This window comes from Halichoerus grypus, chromosome 1 (genome assembly GCF_964656455.1).
Source record: "Halichoerus grypus chromosome 1, mHalGry1.hap1.1, whole genome shotgun sequence".
Lineage (NCBI taxonomy): Eukaryota > Metazoa > Chordata > Mammalia > Carnivora > Phocidae > Halichoerus > Halichoerus grypus.
The window spans coordinates 118084162-118103710 of NC_135712.1; the positions used below are offsets into that span (position 1 = coordinate 118084162).

General features: G+C 37.2%; 1 protein-coding gene across 11 annotated transcripts in view; it reads left to right on the top strand.

The window, feature by feature from the left end:
- Window positions 1-19549, top strand: part of TFDP2 (transcription factor Dp-2) — a 119009-nt gene that overhangs the window by 82756 nt on the left and 16704 nt on the right. For 7 of the 11 annotated variants that reach the window (XM_078071019.1, XM_078071025.1, XM_078071001.1 and 4 more), the window contains 4 exons: window positions 4979-5032; window positions 7799-7961; window positions 13294-13440; window positions 17283-17351. In XM_078071019.1, the coding sequence (XP_077927145.1) occupies window positions 4979-5032; window positions 7799-7961; window positions 13294-13440; window positions 17283-17351 (433 nt within the window). The remainder of the gene's footprint in view (window positions 1-4978; window positions 5033-7798; window positions 7962-13293; window positions 13441-17282; window positions 17352-19549) is intronic. The other 4 variants (XM_036096353.2, XM_078071017.1, XM_078071005.1 and 1 more) reach the window with 3 other exon arrangements.

Genomic DNA, 19549 nt, shown 5'->3' on the forward strand with positions numbered 1-19549 from the left:
AAAGAAAAGAAAAGAAAGCTCACCATAATGGCCCTATGGAGGAAGGATTGGAATGCCTCTATACAGCACAAAGGCGAACCCTTACAAGGCTCTAGTTTTATTCTGAGAGAGATGATGAGGGCCTGAACTAGGGCAGTGGGAACACAGAGAAGTTGAATTCAAAAACTGTTTAGGACTTAAATATTAGATTTGATAGAATTAGATTGATTTGTTAGAAAGAGCATTAGAAGAACGTAGGTTGAATCTCGTTTCTGGCTTGGGTGATCGGGTGGATGGTTCTGTCACTCACCTAGATGAGAACTGCAGTAGGACCCAGAATTATGTATTGTGTAGGTTGAGTTCTCCTTTGTATTAATATGGTATTGTGATGTATAAAGACCCCTTCCTGAGAAAGCTGGGCTGAGTATAGGAAACTGAGGCTAAGGGCTAAACCAATGTAAAAAAATCAAAGATAAGCTCAAACCATTCTTTTTCTCTCCTTTTTTTTAACTCTTTATTTTAGAGAATTTAAAATACAGAAGTAGATGACGCGTATCATGAACCTCTTATGTGCATATCTCTGAATTTCAACAACAATCAATCCATGGCATATTTCATTTTGTATATACCCCTCCTGTATTACTGTAAAGTAAATCATTTTCATCATAAATCTCTCTGTACTTATATATAAAAAGACTCCTTTTTAAACATATCTACAATATCATTATTATACCTAGGAAAATTAACAATATTCTTTAATATCAAATATGTAGTAAGTGTTCAGATTTCTAGTTGTTTTTTTTTTTTTTTTTTTAAAGATTTTATTTATTTATTTGAGAGAGAATGAGAGAGAGCACATGAGAGAGGGGAGGGTCAGAGGGAGAAGCAGGCTCCCTGCCGAGCAGGGAGCCCGATGCGGGACTCGATCCAGGGACTCCAGGATCATGACCTGAGCCGAAGGCAGTCGCTTAACCAACTGAGCCACCCAGGCGCCCTCAGATTTCTAGTTGTTTTAAATGTCATGTTTTGTTTACTTTTTTTTTGTAAAATAAGATTCAGATACAGAAAAATCACCAAAAATATGACTAATTCATTACTTTAGGGCAGTCTTGTAACCATCACCAGATCAAGAAGTAGAACCCAGAGGCCCTTCATGTGCCCTACCCCAATCACTATACCCTTTCCTATAAATAACTGTTACCCTGATTTTTAGAGTAATCACTTCCTTGAAGGTTTAGATAGTTTTATTACCTAAATACTCATCCTTTCGCACATTTTAGTCTTGTCCTTTAAAAAAAAGTTGATATCTCTTTGATACATAAATCTCCCTTCTGTCCCATTATTTTCCTCATACTTTAGTTGTTGAAATTAGGCTGTTTGAACTACGCAGTTTCCCACAGTCTAGAGTTTATTGATTTCATACTCATGTCCATCTCAACATATTCCTCTGTTTTCTGTATTTCCTGTAGTTTGGCAGTAAGATTTAGTGCCTTTATCAGACTGATGTTTGATCCTTGGCAAGACTAGATAGTGGTGTGTTCTTCCATTGTCTCTTTTTATGATGTGCACACCACTGATACTTAATGTTTGTAATTCTTAATTCACTGTGGGTTGCAATTAGTATTATTCTAACTACTGGCACTACTTTATATAAAGACACTTCAGCTCTCCTACTATTTCTTTACCTGGAAGTATAGTTCATATAAGAAAGCAGAATAAATGCTTGATCCCTTCCCATTATTGGCCAGTTTTCAAGATGGTGAACTTGTTCCTGTCTTCCTCCAAAGATGACCAAATCTTTTCTTTTAAAAATATCATTATGAATTCATGAACTTGAACATACTTGATGGGTTTCATACATTGCAATTATTATCACAATTGAACCTTAAATTGTTCCATGTTTGGTTAGTGGAAGCCTCTTCTAATTGACTCTTAAGTCCTTTTGACATGACCTTAGTAGTCTTTAATGCTGGTTACCTGATAATTTAAGATGTTCCAAGTTCATCTTACACGTTTTCTGCCCTATACCTGTAATCGGCCATTTCTCTAAGAAGCCCTGATTTCCTTTAGGGAGAATTATATGTCAGGCTCCAATTGGGGGCTGCAGATGCTCATTGCTACTAGATTGGTCATTTTTTTCTAGTCCTTTTAAATGGACAGAGCTAAGACACATAACACACAAAGATACAATACTTCATGGGTTCATTTTGATATTTCCAATTCAAATCTTACTAAATCTTTTCTCCATTACATCTCATTCCCCTTTCTTCCATACTGAGAATTCTGATTTTTAAGGACATAGGGGATGAAAGGGTGATAGAATTAGTGTATATGATAATTACTTCATTGGTTTTATCCCATATTACATGGCTTAATGTCCCAAATAATACTAATATTACTATTAATGTGGTTACTAAAAACATTAAAAATTTTTTGCATATGCTCTCACTGTTCTCTCCCCAATTTCTTTTAAAGATTTTAAAGAGAGAGAGAGGGCGCGCAGGGGTTGGGGGAGGGGCAAAGGGAGAGGAAGAGAGGGTCTTAGGCAGAGTCTGCACTGAGCATGGAGTCTGACATGGGGCTCTATCTCATGACCCTGAGATCACAACCTGAGCTGAAACCAAGAGTCCAGCGCTTAACCAACTGCGCGACCTAGGTGCCCCTCTCCCCATTTTTTAATAGTCATACTTTACACAGTGTTGGATCATATACCTACTTTAGTATACTATATATACTCTCTCTATATATATATATATTCCTCCTAGCCCTCATTTAGTCTTATATCTATAGGTAACATCACCAGGCGTTAAGTGAATGTCTCTCTAGTCATTTTGATTGTCCGAAGCTTGTGCTATAGTGGTTTCTTCAGGAAGAGCTCATGGAAATAATAATTCCTGGGTTTGTGCATTTTATATTTGAATTAAGTCAATTTCACTGGATACAAAAATCCTCGGTTCATGCTTTCTTTCAGTTTCCTAAATATATTTATTTTCTTCTGGCATAATGCCTTGCTGTTGAAAAATCTGATACTCTTTTCTTCTAGATGCATAAAGGATTCTTTTTCTTTGAAATTCAGAATTTTACTAGAATGTTTTGGTAGTTGTCATTCTGGGTTGATATTATCATCTTTTATTTCTGAACATATTCTTGAATTTAGCATTTAGTATTCTGTTTTCTTGCTTTGTTTTTCTTCTTCAGATACTCTGTCTGTAGATACTTTGCCTACCTCCAATATTTGTCATTTTCTCTTGAATATCAATTGTGGGAGTCCTACAGACTAGATTGTTGCAGCTTTATTGTGGTCCTTGCACTCAGCTGGTATGGAAGAGGGTAAAACTCCTTGTTTCAACTGATGCTCTCAAATTGGCCTGTTGTGCTTTCTAGTAAATTCTTGATGGCTATTTTGGGATTATCCTGTTCTGAGTTCCGTTAAGTGCAGCCCCATTGAGTATTGCTTTATTGTGCAGGCTTTTTGGCTATTGGTGGTTTGTATTCTGGGGCTTGTTGAGGATACCTTGTCATTTAGTTTCGTAAATGTTGTCAAGGAGTTTTGGTTTTGCTGTCTAGTTGCTCTGTTTTTATGTGGGCATTTGGAGGGTTTGAAAACTATGCTGCTCTTGCTATTTTCCCAGACTCCCCCATAACTGTGTGTGTGTGTTTAATCTATTTGAATCAGGATTTAAATAAATTTATATGTCTTACAAAATCTGTAGATCCCCCTTCTGTATTTATTTTCTCCCTTCACTCTCCTTCTCCCTCCTTCCCTCCCTTTTTCCCTTAAAATTTTTTAGTTGAAGAAACCACATTATGTATCCTAAAGAAAAAGCCTAAAGAGTTTGCTTATTGAATCCCTGTAGTATAGTTTAACATGTTCTTCTGTCCTTGGTATTTCCTTTAAAGTGGTAGTTGGATCTGAAGTCTTGATCAGATTCCAGTTTCACAATAAAGGTATATATTAAAAACAAACACACACTGGATAGAACAGCTCAAGGAGAGCAAACAATACAGAAACAGGCTCTGGAGTGAAAAATTCTAGTTGAAAAGTTGACTTTGGGGTTCAGTCAGTTGAGCATCCAACTCTTGATCTCAGGGTAGTGAGTTCAAGCCCCGAATTAGGCTTCACGCTGGGCGTGGAGCCTATGTAAAAAAAGAAAGGAAGGAAGGTAAGAGAGAAAGAGAGAGACAGAGACAGAGAGAAAGGAAAGGAAGGACAAGAAGGAAGAAAGAGAAAGGGAAAAGAAAAGGGAGGGTGGGAGAAAGAAAAGGAAGGGAGAAAGGGAGAGAAAGAGGAAGGAAGGAAGGAAGAGGGGCTGGGGGAATGAGGCATGACTGTCAGTGGGTGCAGGGTTTCTTTTTAGGGTGAAGAAATTAGATTGTGGTGATGGTTGCTGCTGAATTGTATACTTTAAAAGATGGAGCTTACGGTACATGAATTATATTTCAATAAAGCTGTTATCTTAAAAAAGGAAGTTAGATTTAAAAACAAAGAGGGATGGGGCGCCTGGGTGGCTCAGTTGGTTAAGCGACTGCCTTCGGCTCAGGTCATGATCCTGGAGTCCCGGGATCGAGTCCCACATCAGGCTCCCTGCTCGGCGGGGAGTCTGCTTCTCCCTCTGACCCTCCCCTCCTCATTCTCTCTCTCTCTCTCAAATAAATAAATAAAATCTTTAAAAAAAAAAAAATAAATAAAAAAAAAAAATAAAAACAAAGAGGGATACCTAATCCTCTAAGACTGATAGGAAGAAGGTTGGAATGGGTACCCATGCTGATGAGTTTGTAAGTGACCTGTCCTGTCATCTCATTTACAAAGTGAGACTTACATATATATTCAACTATCTATTGAATATATCGATTGGGATATTCTACTGACATGTCAAACTCAATATCATTGCTGACCAGTAGAAATGTAATGCAAGCCACATGTAATTTTTAATTTTCTAATAGCCAGTTTAAAAAATAAAAACAAATGTGAAATTAATTTTAAGATTTTATTTTTAAGTAATCTCCCACCCGAAGATCAAGAGTCGCATGCTCTACCAACTAAGCTATCCAGGTACTCCTGAAATTAGTTTTTATTATCTCTTATTTAATCTAGTGTATCTAAAATACTATATTTCAACATACAATTAATGTAAAAATATTCATGAGATATTTTACATTCATTTCTCTTACAAGTCTTTGAGATTCAATGAATTCATCTTAATTCAGACTTCCCAGATTTCAAGGGCTTAATAGCTGCATGTGGATTATACCTAGGTATTGGACCATGTGGATGAGGAGGTTTAAAATGGAACTCATGAATTTGTTCCTGTCTCCTTGATCTCAGTAAATGACCCCTCTTTCTAAGAGTCTTCCTCTCATTTCCCTCTTTCTTAACATTCACATAAATCAGTCACTTAGTAAAGATAAAGATAAATTTTTATCTTTAAAATTTACATAAATCCATCTCTTCTTATCCAACCCTACTTATCCAGTTGCCCCAATTTCAGGACTCAATATTTCTTGCCTAGGCTTGCCTCTCGTCTGGTCTTTGCTTTTGCCCCTCATAAATGCTTCTTCTACTTTGCAGCCAGAATTTCTGCCTAACTGAAAATCTCACTATGTTACTCCCCCACTTATTACCTTTAGTGGCTTCCCAGTATTTCAGTAGTAGTAGTAGTAGTAGTCTGTGACCACAGGTGATTCTTTGGGAATGTGGGAAAAAGAAAGTAGCTATCTGTCCTTCCCTCATTCTTTTAAAAAGTACATTTAGTCTGTTTCTTAATGTATATAACACAGTAGAATGTATAAATAATTTATAAATGAATATAATTATACTGAAGGAGTATGATAAAGTACAGGTTCCTTTGCATGACATTTAAGGGCCTGGCATTTTATCTCCCTTTCTGCTTCATCTTTTTCCTTGCACTTTATATTCTGGTAATGCTGCACTGTTTGTTTCTAATTCTCTGAACATTTATCATCTGTTTCACTCTCCCATGTGTTTACTGCTGCTGCTTCTGCCTCGTTGCCCTTCCTAACTTCCTTCACTTGACAGTTCTCTTTTGTTTTGGTGGTGGCGGTGGTGAAAACACTTAAATGAGATTTACCCCCAACAAATTTTTAGGTGTACATTATCACTAACTGTAGGCACTATGTTATACAGCAGATCTCTAGAACTTGCTCATCTTGCATAACTGAAACTTTATTGAACCTGTGGAACAATTCCCTGTTTCCCTTTCCCTCCAGCCCCTAGCAAACATCATTCTACTCTTTGCTTCTATGTGTTTGACTGTTTTGGACACCTTATATAAGTGAGATAATGCATTATTTGTCCTTTTGTGATTGGCATAGTATAATATCCTCCAGCTTCATCCATGTTGTCGCACATGGCAGGATTTCATTCTCTTTTAGGGCCAAATAATATTTCATTGTATGTATATGCCACATTTTTTTTTATCCTTTCATCTACCTATGGACATTTAGGTTGATTCCATATCTTGGCTATTGTGAATAATGCTGCAGTGAACATGAGAATGCAGATACCTCTTTGAGATCCTGATTTCAGTTCTTTTGGATATATACCCAGAAACAGGATCACTGGATCGTATGGAAATTCTATTTTAAATATTTTGAGGAACCTCCATACTTTTTTCATAGTGACTATACCATTTTCCATTCCCACCAGCAGTGTACCAGGGTTCTTATTTCTCCACATTCGTACCAGTACTTACCTTTTTTGTTTTGTTTTGTTTTTAATAGCCATCCTAACAGATGTGAGGTAATACCTCATTGTGGTTTTGATTTGCATTTCTCTAATGATTAGTGATGTTGAGCACCTTTTCATATACCTGTTGGCCATTTATGTGTTTTCTTTGGAGAAATTTCTGTTCATGACTTTTGCCTATTTTTCATTGGGTTATTTGGGGTTTTTTGTTTGTTAATGAGTTGTTGGAGTTTCTTAGATATTTTAGATATTAAAAAACCCCTATCATATAAAGGGTTTGTCAATATTTTCTCCCATTCCATAGGTTGCCTTTTTATTTTGTTAATTGTTTTCATTTGGCTCTTATTCCAGCAAGCCTTTTTCCTCTAGGTTAGGTAAGATGGCCCTCTTCCCAATTCCCATGAACTTGTAAATAACTCTCACTTGGCACTTACCTTACTGTGTTGGAATTATCTATCCTTATAGGTCTAATTTGTCTTTCCCCCTCCCCCATGACTCATACTGAGGGAAAGGATTTTGCCTCAGTTGTCGTTTTTGTACTCTGGTCCCTACTGCAGTTCTTGGCATATAGTTGACACTCAGAAATTAGTAGAACTAAATTGAACCCCTGAAAATTTAATAAGTTATCAAAGTTTAGGACTAGACATTAACCAAAGTTAAAATAATTGAAGACTTAGATCTTTTGTTAGTACCAATGACCTCTGTTTGAAATTTGAGTAGATAAATGAAACTGAGAATAGTAGTACTTTTAATTTTACGTAAAAAAGAACTATAGCACACATAGAATACAAAAAGGTAAATATGTAACTACCAGGGCAGCGTTTTCATCTGTTCTCATGGATTTATTCCCAGTGTTGTAGAACAGAACCCAGCACATAATAGTAAGTAACTGGTCAGTAAATATTTGTTGAATAGATGAATGATGTGTATAGAAAACACTCTAACTTCATACTTTATTAGGTTTTAAGGCAAAAATTAAGTTCAAAACATTTCTTCATCTCTAATTCAATTTAAAATTTACCACATAAAGCAAAAATCAAATTACTATATTCTCACATTAGAGTTTTGTAAAGCAAGTCTGATGTATAAATATGTATTTTTTTTCTCTTTTAGTAAACGAAGCAAAAAAGGAGATAAAAATGGAAAAGGCTTGAGACATTTTTCCATGAAAGTGTGTGAGAAAGTTCAGCGGAAAGGTACAACATCATATAATGAAGTGGCTGATGAGCTGGTATCAGAGTTCACCAATTCAAATAACCATTTGGCCGCTGATTCGGTAGGTAGATAGATCATGCACTTGACTTTGCCTGTGATGGTGGAACACTGTATCTCTGGGTTGACTGTGTCATTTTTTAAGGACTCAGACAAGCTAAGGAATCCCCAACTCCTTTACCTGAGGGTTTCATATTTTCTATTGGGGAATTCTTTTGTTATTGAGTTTTTGTTTGTTTTGTTTTAGAAAGGGTTCTTTTATTATATATTTAAACATAAAGATTAACATGTATTTTTAAAATATAATTTTGGGGGCTACAAAAAGAACATACTAATTTTTTAAAGATTTTATTTATTTGAGAGAGAGAGCGCACAAGCTGTGGAAGGGGGAGGGCAGAGGGAGAGGGGAAGCAGGCTCCCTGCTGAGCAGAGAGCCTACTCTGGGCTCGATCCCAGGATCTTGAGATTATGACCTGAGCTGAAGACAGATGCTTAACCGACTGAGCCACCCAGGTGCCCAGGAACATACTTTTCATATTTGAATGACTTTGGATATGTTTCTGAATTCTTTAGCGTTTCTTCTATAAAAATCTATGTTGTTTTTAGTTGAAAAAATAATATATGAACATGTCTATAAAAATTCAGTTGTACCAAAGAGTATATGATAAAAATATCTCCCTTTTAAAGAATTTATTTATTTATTTATTTATTTATTATTTGAGAGAGAGAGTGAGCCAGCATAAGCAGGAGGAGCTACAGAGTGAGAGGGAGAGGCAGGCTCCCCGCTGAGCAGGATCATGACCTGAGCCACCCAGGTGCCCCAAAATATCTCCCTTTCACCACGGACCTTAATCTGTCTCCCCAAAGGTATATTTACTACTATGAGATTCTTGAGTATCATCCCAAAAATTCCTCATGCATACACACAATAAAATTTATTTCCTTTTTTATTTTATTTATTTTTTTTAAATTTTTTTATTGTTATGTTAATCCCCATACATTACATCATTAGTTTTAGATATAGTATTTTATTTTTTAAAGATTTTATTTATTTTAGAGAGAGATAAAGAACAATTCTATCACTTTCTTTTTTTTTTTTTAAAGATTTTATTTATTTATTTGAGAGAGAGAATGAGATAGAGAGATCATGAGGGTCAGAGGGAGAAGCAGACTCCCCGCTGAGCGGGGAGCCCGATGCGGGACTCGATCCCGGGACTCCAGGATCATGACCTGAGCCGAAGGCAGTCGCTTAACCAACTGAGCCACCCAGGCGCCCAATTCTGTCACTTTCAAAAGGTTCTTTCTGCCTTTTATAATCTGTCCCTCCTTCTCCCTCTATCCCTAGACAACTGCTGATCTGCTTTTTATCATTATAGATCGGTTTGCATTTTATTTAAATGTAATCATATTATACATACTCCACAACAATTCTTACAACAGTTCTTGACTTATTTATAGTCTTGAAATATTTATAGTCTTCCAACCTTAGTTATGACAAAGGTTTTATCTTGAGATGATAGCAACCATAACTTGATTTTTTTTTTTTTTAAAGATTTTATTTATTTATTTGACAGAGAGAGACACAGCGAGAGAGGGAACACAAGCAGGGGGAGTGGGAGAGAGAGAAGCAGGCTTCCCGCTGAGCAGGGAGCCCGATGTGGGGCTCGATCCCAGGACCCTGGGATCATGACCTGAGCCAAAGGCAGATGCTTACGACTGAGCCACCCAGGCATCCCTAAATGACAGATCTTGAAAGAAATAGTTCTTTTTCTACTGCCTGATGTAGGTCAAAATACTAATTAATTTTTGTATCCCTGATAAATGAAACCTGTTTCTGCAGGCAGGGTCTAATTCCAGTCATTAAGTTAGCTGCTAAGTTGCTCCATAAAGAACAATGAGAAGGATTCACTTGCATTTCAAGCTTAGTTCAGCCTTTGTTATTAAAGCCTCGTGAACATTTATTCATTTACTAAATATTTAAGAATGTTAGTTACCTCTGTTTGTGTATGGCATTTTGCCAGTTTGGAGCTAGGGAGATGTTATTATATACAAATGCCTAGGAAATAATTTTAATAAGTTAATTCTGCAGTTAAAAAAATAAAAACAGAAGACAATAAACACTGATAGATGTCTGGAGAATTCTGATTCTCTACAATATTCCAGGGACTATTTTTTTTTTTTAAGATTTTACTTATTTATTTGACAGAAAGACACAGCCAAAGAGGTAACACGAGCAGGGGGAGTGGAAGAGGGAGAAGCAGGCTTCCCGCCAAGCAGGGAGCCCGATGTGGGGCTCAATCCCAGGACCCTGGGATCATGACCTGAGCCGAAGGCAGATGCTTAATGACTGAGCCACCCAGGCGCCCCAACTTGATTTTTTTTTTTAATGAATGTTTCTTTCTTTTTTCTTAACTAAAAAAAAAAATCAGAAATGGATATTTAATCAAATTCTGTATAGTTTCCTGAAAACTTAGGAGTTTTACACTGACATTCATAAGTGAGATTGGTGGGATTTTTTTTTTGTTTTTACCATCTTTGCAGTTTTGATTTGCAGTGTTATGCTGGTTTTTTAAAATTTAGAGGCTTTTTTTCCCTTCTTCCTCTTTACTCCATTACAGGTTTAATAGCATTGGATGCGTATTTCTCTTCCCTGACATAGAAATCACCGGTGACACCACCTTGGCTGGCGATTTGGTGGGGGGGGTAAAGCTCAGATAGCATTCTCCATTTTTTCTTTGGTAATTAATCTATTTAGAATTTCTGTCTCCCTTAGAGTCAGTTTGGTATTTTATGTTTTCTTAGAAAATCCTCCATTTCGTACCTGTTCTCAAAATTACTTGCAATTATTTTTCCCAAAGAACCATCTCTTGAATCTGAACCGACCCTCCTGTTTTGCAGTTAATGTCTTTTTTAATCTTCATTTAATATTCTCTTCTCTTTCCTGAAGTTACTTTTGTTATTTTTCTACCCTATAGATAGGATATAAACTTTACTTTTGTTATTTTGTTTAGTAATGAAAATCTTTATAGCTGTGACTTTTCCTCTTGTTCACTGCTTTAGCCATTTCCCATTGATTCTGATATAATGTTATTCTTAAATATTATGCAGCTTTTGTTTTAAATTCCTCTCTGACCTAAGAATGGCATTAGAGTTTTTATAGTTCCAGGTGATAGGGATTTTTGTTTGTTTTTCTGAGTTTTTAATTTTTACTGAGTTTTTCATTACCTGTGATCAGGGATTGTGAGTTGAACTATTTATATTTTGGGGGGGTTACTTAGAGATTTTTCTTGTGAGCCATTATTTGGTAATGTATTTTTTTCTTTTCTCTGGCACCTGTAGAGAAGGTATATAGCATTCTGATTCTGAGTGAAAGTGGACATTCTCAAAATGTTCTACAAGACCCTACATGACCTGACCCGCCATTACCTCTCTGATCTCATCTCCTACTATGCACTCTCCCAGTTACTACACTCTAGTCACCTTATGATAAAGGTTTTATTTTGAAATGATAGCAACCATAACTTGATCTTTTTAAATGAACATATCTTTCATTTTTCTTAATTAAAAAAAATCAGAAATGGATATTGAATTCAATCAAATTCCTGAAATAGTTTCCTGAAAATTTAGGAGTTGTACACTGGCGGTCATGAATGAGACTGGTGGGCTTTTTGTTCGTTTTTTGTTTTGGGGTGAATATGCCAGGTATGTTCCTTATCAGGCTGTTACACTTGCTATTTCCTTTGTCTGAATCTTTGCTAAGGAGCCATATGGTTTCGCTCTCCTCTCCCCTCCAGTTTTCACTCAGATGTCTTTCACTCAGATGTCATTGCACTGAAGCATTTCTTCTTAGCACATTTCATCATCTAACATACATTTTTACTAACCACCCCCATCCCCACGCCTGGATACAAGTAAGGGTTGTATCCTATTCCCTGGGTTCCTATTCCTTGCTATATGTGGTGTTTTTTGTTTTTTGTTTTTATAAATTGGAAGGTTTATAGTCTTTAGTTCTTTAATTGGTTATCTTTATAACTTTAAGTAGCTTCAATATTTTGTTTCTTTTGTTTGTTATCACCTATAAACCAGTATCTGTTGATTATGAAGGGAAAAAAATTAATATGCTTGTATTTACTTGCATCTCCCATCTTTCCTGTTCACCACAGATTCAGATTGAATATATTAGTGGTAGTTGTTAAAAGAATAATATTATTATAGTTATTATGACTTTAAACATATTGTGCTAAAACATTACATACTTCATCTGTTTGAATAGTTCATCTGCTTTGAATCCCATGCCCCTTTAAATATCAAGGAGAACATCAGGCCTACTTTGTCTCCTGATACTTTTTATTATATTATCATTATTTCTATAGCGTCAGGATTTCTAATATTTACATTCATTTCTATAACTTAAATCTCCCACTTATTTAAGTTTAGTTCTGTATTCAGTGTTCTCCACCATCCTTTAGTATCATGGCATTTGATTGCAAGTGGATTTTTTTCTTAGGAACTGCTTGTCCACAACAAAATAGGGTTTTTTTTCCCACAATCTAAGTTAACACAGTCTCCTTCATTGAGAAAAATCTTGCTACAAAGACTTTTTTTTAAAAAATCAGCTGAAGTAAACAGTGTGCTTTAGTGATCTATGTGATGACATTTTGGTGCAAGTTCCCTATTTTCATTGTAGACTAGTAACAGTTTTCAGATCTGCACTAGTCCTTGGATCACATACTTGAAAAGCACTGTTTTAAAACATGCATCCTTAAAGAGGGCACGTTCTGCATGGAGCACTGGGTGTTATGCACAAACAATGAATCATGGAACACTACATCAAAAACTAATGATATAATGTATGGTGATTAACATAACAATAAAAAATTAAAAAAAAAAAAACATGCATCCTTGACTTTTCAAAGTCTAATATCCTCCCAGACAATGCAGGGTTTTAACGCACTTTAATTAACAACTCCATAACTCCTTTCTGATACATATATACTGTTGTCGTATATGTTAGTTTTATATATATTCTTGATTCCACAAGACATTGTTTTACAAAGTGAGTGTTAATTGAGATATACCCACATATTTATTTTCATGTTGGTCTTCACTACATTCTACATCTCCAAACTTCCACCTTGGATCCCATCCATCTTTCTTCTACCTGAAGAAGGCCCTTTAGTATTTCTTAATTTAGATCTGTTGCTAAAATAATCTTTCATTTTTTAGATTGTTTGAAAGTATCTTTATCTCTACTTTTGAAGGATATTTTCACTGGGTATATAGAATTCTATAAGCACTCCAAAGATATTATAATAATAATATTAATTAAATATCTTAATATCCTGTGACTATATCTTAACCCTTGAAATTTATCACTCATTAAAAGTATTTTTTAGCAGGCTTATGACCAGAAGAATATTAGGAGAAGAGTTTATGATGCTTTAAATGTGCTAATGGCAATGAACATAATTTCAAAGGAAAAAAAAGAAATCAAGTGGATTGGCCTGCCTACCAATTCTGCTCAGGAATGTCAAAATCTTGAGGTAAGTGAGGAAAATCTGTTTTTAGATAGTAGTTTGCTTTATTTTATATAAGAGGCATTTTATTTTATTTTACTTTTAAAGATCTTATTTATTTATTAGAGAGAGAGCACAAGCAGGAGGAGTGGCAGAGGGAGAGGGAGAAGCAGGCTTCCCGCTGAGCAGAGAGCCCAACACGGGGCTCGATCCCAAGACCCTGGGATCATGACCTGAGCCGAAGGCAGACGCTTAACCAACTGAGCCACCCAGGCACCCCCATAAGAGGCATTTTAATTTGGAAATACATACAATATGAAAATATTTCTAATTGTTCATGTATACTATTTTTTTAACAGACTCTTCTGTGTAGAATTTTAGAACTGGAAGGAGAGTTAGAGAGGTGTATAGTTTGATGTCCTGATGAAACTGAGGACATAGAAATTAAATGACTTGATTTTTACTGTTTCTTAGAGAAGATCTTTATTTTATTCTAGTTTAATTCTGAGCACTCTACTAATAAATTTTTGACAACTCATAAATAGAAATAATATCTTATTTGATGAAATGCTTTGCTGTATGGATCCAAAAAAAAAAAAAAGGATCAAACTGGCTGTTTACCTTTTGTGTTTAAACTTTTATCTTTGATTCTCACATCAGTGGCAACAGAATGGAATTTTATCTGTATCTTTATCAGAAAGGATAGAATGTTCAGCTTACATGAATTTTTGGATGATGTGTGCAAAAACATTTTTTTATTCCATTAACTTTTAATCATTATAGAAAATCTTTCCTGGGGTGCCTGGGTGGCTCAGTCGTTAAGCGTCTGCCTTCGGCTCAGGTCATGATCCCAAGGTCCTGGGATCGAGCCCCGCATCGGGCTCCCTGCTCAGCGGGAAGCCTGCTTCTCCCTCTCCCACTCGCCCTGCTTGTGTTCCCTCTCTCACTGTGTCTCTCTCTGTCAAATAAATAAAGTCTTTAAAAAAAAAAAAAGAAAATCTTTCCTATATGAGCATGTGCCCTGACCTATTGGTTTTAAATTGATTTGACCTAATTGTACTGTCATGGCCATAAATGGAATACATTGAGGTTAAATATAGTAATACAGTTTCTGCAATAAATATGGTTGATTTCATGTTTTTATTAGTCCTTTTTCCCCTCATCAAAACTCATTCGGTGGGGCGCCTGGGTGGCTCAGCGGTTAAGCGTCTGCCTTCGGCTCAGGTCGTGATCTCAGGGTCCTGGGATCGAGCCCCGCATCAGGCTCCCTGCTCGGTGGAAAGCCTGCTTCTCCCTCTCCCACTCCGCCTGCTTGTGTTCCCTCTCCCGCTGTGTCTCTGTCTGTCAAATAAATAAATAAATAAAATCTTTAAAAAAAAAAAAAAAAAAAACTTATTTGGTATTACTGTCCTTGTGGGTGGAGGGAGAAATTAGACTTTCATCAAAAGTTGTAGAATGTTACTCATATGTTACAGTGGAAATGACCTCCTTTTCTCTTTCTGATAGAGTGGAATTTGAGGATCTTTTTTTTTTTTTTAAGTTTTTTCTCTAATTTTTTTAAAGATTTTATTTATTTGTCAGAGAGAGAAAGCGGCAGGCAGAGGGAGAAGCAGGCTCCCCCCTGAGCAAGGAGCCCAATGTGGGACTCGATCCCAGGACCCTGAGATCATGACCTAAGCTGAAGACAGACACTTAATTGACTGAGCCACTCAGGAGTCCCAAGGATCATTTTTATTACCAGTAATATTAAGCTGATAACAGAGCCTCAATAAGCAGAAATCTATTAGAAGTTACTGTGTGTGTACCCAAAGATTATACAAGACAAAATCTCTGACCCCAGGAGCTTTCATTCTAATTGAGTAAAGGAAAAATGTAAAAGAAGTTACCAGAACTGTGACCGATTATTCCTGTGAAAGACGTATATACAGATTCTCTGGAAAGGGAGATGAGGGATACTTTACCAAGAAAAGAAAAAATTCCTTGAGCTCAGTGATAAGGGAGGTATAGGCGTCTGCCCAGTGGTTCAGGGCAGGGAGGGCCTTCCAGAAGCCATGCATGGACTGAGGCAGGCATAAGAAAGCATGCACACAGCTGGGTGTGACCAAAGTGCAGGCAGGGCCAAAGGGGATAGACTTCTAAGTGTGAAGCTTTGGGGACCTGATCCTGGAAACAGTGGTAAGCTTTTGAAAAATTATAAAGAGGACAACTGATAGGACATATTCTATAAGGGGTCACCCTCCTGGTGGGTTGAAAGTTGAGCTAATAGGAAGATGAGGAGGGAAATTGAAGGGGGTGGATTGTAGATGGTCTGAGTTAAATCAGTGGCATGAGGTTGGAAAAGTGTTTTAGAGGTAGAATCGACACAACTTGGCCTGGTGTTAGATGGCGGGCATGAGGGGCAGGTAGGGGCCTGGCCTGTCACAGCTGCAGATACGGGGGGGAAGCTCTTTTCAAATGTAGAAAGCCACATAGATTTTTCTAGTGAATCTTAAGTAATTTAGGATGAAAATGCTTTAGTGGTTAGAGGAAGAATAAGAGGAAACTCTTGGTGCAGACTAGAGTAGATGAGCAAATAAGAAATGCTGTTGGAGTAGACAAGAAAAATGTCATGTTTGAAGTCGTTGACTTTTGCCCAAAGACACAGTGAGGAACTCATCTACAAGGAAATTCAGGCCCTAATACCTATTTTCTAGGTAGTTGTAAGAGTGAGGAAAATAATAGTTGCATGAAGCTGGGAAATTTGTCCCATAAGCATGTTCCTTACTACAAGTAGGAATTGTGTATTGAATATGTAGGCTATCTGTATTAGGAGCTATGCCCATTTAAAAGTCAGTTAAACTAAAATCTTAAATGAGATCTTACCTCATTCTTTGGGTTAGGGGGTAACATAAGAAAGTATTTAATAGTAGGGTCTCTGGAACCAGATGGCTTAGGTTCAAATCCTTACTGTTGCCATTCACTAGCTATGTGACCTTGGGCAATTACTTAACCCTCTATGCCTCCATTTCCTTACATGCAAAATGGGTAACAACAGTACTAACCTCATGATGCCTTAAGATAATGTGTGTAGGAAAAAAAAAAAGATAATGTGTGTAAAGTGCTTAGTTGAGTTGCTGGCAGACAGAGTAAGTATTCACGAAGTGTTAGCTATTACTCTAATTAGAATTTGAAAATAGCAACGAGTACTGCATATCAAATATTTATTAAGTGGATGGGTTTCATTAATGATAGTAGTTGCCACAATTCTGCTATCGTGCCTACTTGCTTACCCCAACCCCTGCTCCCCAAAAAGGTGTGATATGCCTTTATTGATACTGGTAGTTAAAATGGATTTTTTTTTTTTTAGATTTTATCCATTTATTTGAGAGAAAGAGCACACAAGCAGGGGGAGAGGCAGAGGCAGCGGGAGAAGCAGGTTCCCCGCTGAGCTGGGAGCCCAGCATGGGGCTTGATCCCAGGACCCTGGGATCATGACCTGAGCTGAAGGCAGACGCTTAACCATCTGAGCCACCCAGGTGCCCCTAAAATGGATTGAGTTTTAAGGAAAATTCTTTTTTTTTTTTTTTTAAAGATTTATTTATTTATTTTAGAGAGAGAACACAGAGCACGAGCAGGGGGAGGGACAGCAGGAGCTGGAGAGGGAGAGAATTCCAAGCAGACTCTGCACTGAGCTCAGAGCCCAATGTAGGTCTCCATCCCAGGACCCTGAGATCATGACCTGAGCCAAAACAAGAATTGGACCTTAACCGACTGAGTCACCCAGGTGCCCCTAAGGAAACTTCTTGATATCTCAGAATTGGGACCTGGAAAGTGAGCAGTACTTTATACTTTCCATATGTTCATGTTATTTTGTAACCTATCTTTTAAAGATAGAGAAGCAGAGGAGGATAGAACGGATAAAGCAGAAGCGGGCCCAGCTCCAAGAACTTCTCCTGCAGGTAAAGTTGCTGGGATGGTTTTCATTCTTTTCCTTACCTATATTCTGCTGCCCTGCTTACTTGCTTTTAGAATCAGTGTTTTCTACTTTGGCTACCTTTTGAGTAGTGTCTGATGGGACCACAGTAGGGCGGCCTCCTCCACATCTGAGCTCACCACCATCCACATGGTCTGCCTTTAAGATGGTTCTGTCTCTCACCATCATCATGGCCCCATGGCAGGTCACCTGTCCTGTGCATTACTTATATTATGCAGCAACTTACTTCTGACACTTATTCTTATTCTGAACGGAAACTGTCAGAAGTCCTTTTGTGTGTGTTTATTTTAGCCCTAATTTGGAATATCAGGAAGTAAGACTCGTTAAACTTCAGGCACTTTGAGTAAAATAATCAAATCCACCTGTAATAACTTATTATCTGTAAATAACAGAATAACATATAATGATTCAATAAGCTTTGTAGAAATACCAAAAATTAAAATGCTTTTCTTTTTAAGAAAATTAGCTTTTATAGTGTACTAAGGATCCCTGTATTTATACTGTTTTGGATCATTGCCTGGAATTTGGATGGTTTTCTTAAATATAATAGAGCCAGTGTATAAAATCATGTGAGGTAAAATCACATAGACTTTTTTATTTTATTTTATTTTTGGTAATTGCAGTTGCTGTAAAAATTCACTTCGAGCAGTACACTGGGGTCATTTTCAGTGTAATCAGAAACCCTTTTTAAAATGAACCCAGAGGGTCTTTATGCTTTTTTTTTTTTAAATCAGCAAATTGTCTTTATATGAAAAGCTTTCAACCACTCATAAAATCCACTTTGATTTGACAACCGTTAGATCCTATTTAATTTTTGATGTAATCCACTTTTCAGAAATAAAGGTAACAATTAAGTTGCCAAATATTGGAGCAGGGTTTCTCCAAAACGCTCCCTTTGTCTAATGGACAGAATATGTCAGGTGTTCTTAAATATTCCACAGTTTTGTTTTTTCACTTTCTAGATGCTTATATTTGCTTGTTTATTCCAAGTTCATGTATACATCAGAGCAGCAAGAGAAGGCCGTTTAGCCCTTGCAGAGACCTGCGTATGATCTGAGGAAGTAGGAAAGAAGGCGGAGCAAGGGTGGAGGAGTAGGAACAGCTAGAGCAGACACTGCCCAAACATAGGCAAGCTCCAAAGGTGTGTTCCACCCGGATAGGCCGTTTCTTTCTCCCTTACTATGTTCTGTGTCTGCTTTTCACTCCGAACCCTGGGGGACCTACCTGAGGAGCTAGAGCTGGAGCAAGCATTTTATGTATTTTTCGTACGGGGTTTCCAAATAAGGTTTTGTTTGAAGAGAGGGTTCTGCGGCTTACAAAACAAAACAGAACAAAAATCCTGAACGCTGACAGTGTGTTCCTGTGCTCCTCCCTGTGGAATTCTGCCTTCTGTGACCTGGCCTACCAGGCACGGGCTTCTAATCCATGCTGTCACTGCCTTCCCCCAGCTGCTTCTGCTGTCCCTGTCCCCGCACGGTTTCCCACTAGCTCACACTCCCTCGCGTCTGAGCCAGGCCTTCCTCAGATTTCCTCAAAATCCTCGTGGAACATTTTGGAGCTTGATTTTTGGCATAATGTTATTGAGAAGACCTGTTTATCAGTATGCCTGTAATTACCTGTTTATCAGAAAGAATGGTGCTGGGCATGATCACTCTCATGGAGGTGGGACGTTCACATCCCTAGACAGCCTTCATAAAGAATGAAGTTGAATATTTTTTCCTCTGCTTATCTTTGTACAATGAACACTATTTTTTTAAGTCCTAAATTTCTTTTCCTCTTCTGTCTCTCAAACCAAACATTTACAGAAGATTTCAACCCAAGGGCAACCTAGCTGTCAACATTTATAAAAGTAGGTCTCTCTCAATATTAAAATGAAACCCAAAGTATAACTGAAAACAGCTACTCTCTGGTCTTCTGGTAGACATACATACAGCTTATTTCCTGCTAGTGTTTTATCTCTCATCCATCAAATAACATTTATGAAGTTGTCACAGAAAGTAAATTAAACATGTCCCTGAACACCAATAATTTACCATGGCAAAGCTAGCTTAATTTTTAACAAGTTAAGGTCACCACTCACTGACATCACATGACACAGGACAGTTTTACTTACCTGCCACCACTTCTCATTTATCCTTGGTAGTGTAGACGAAGAAGGGTGTG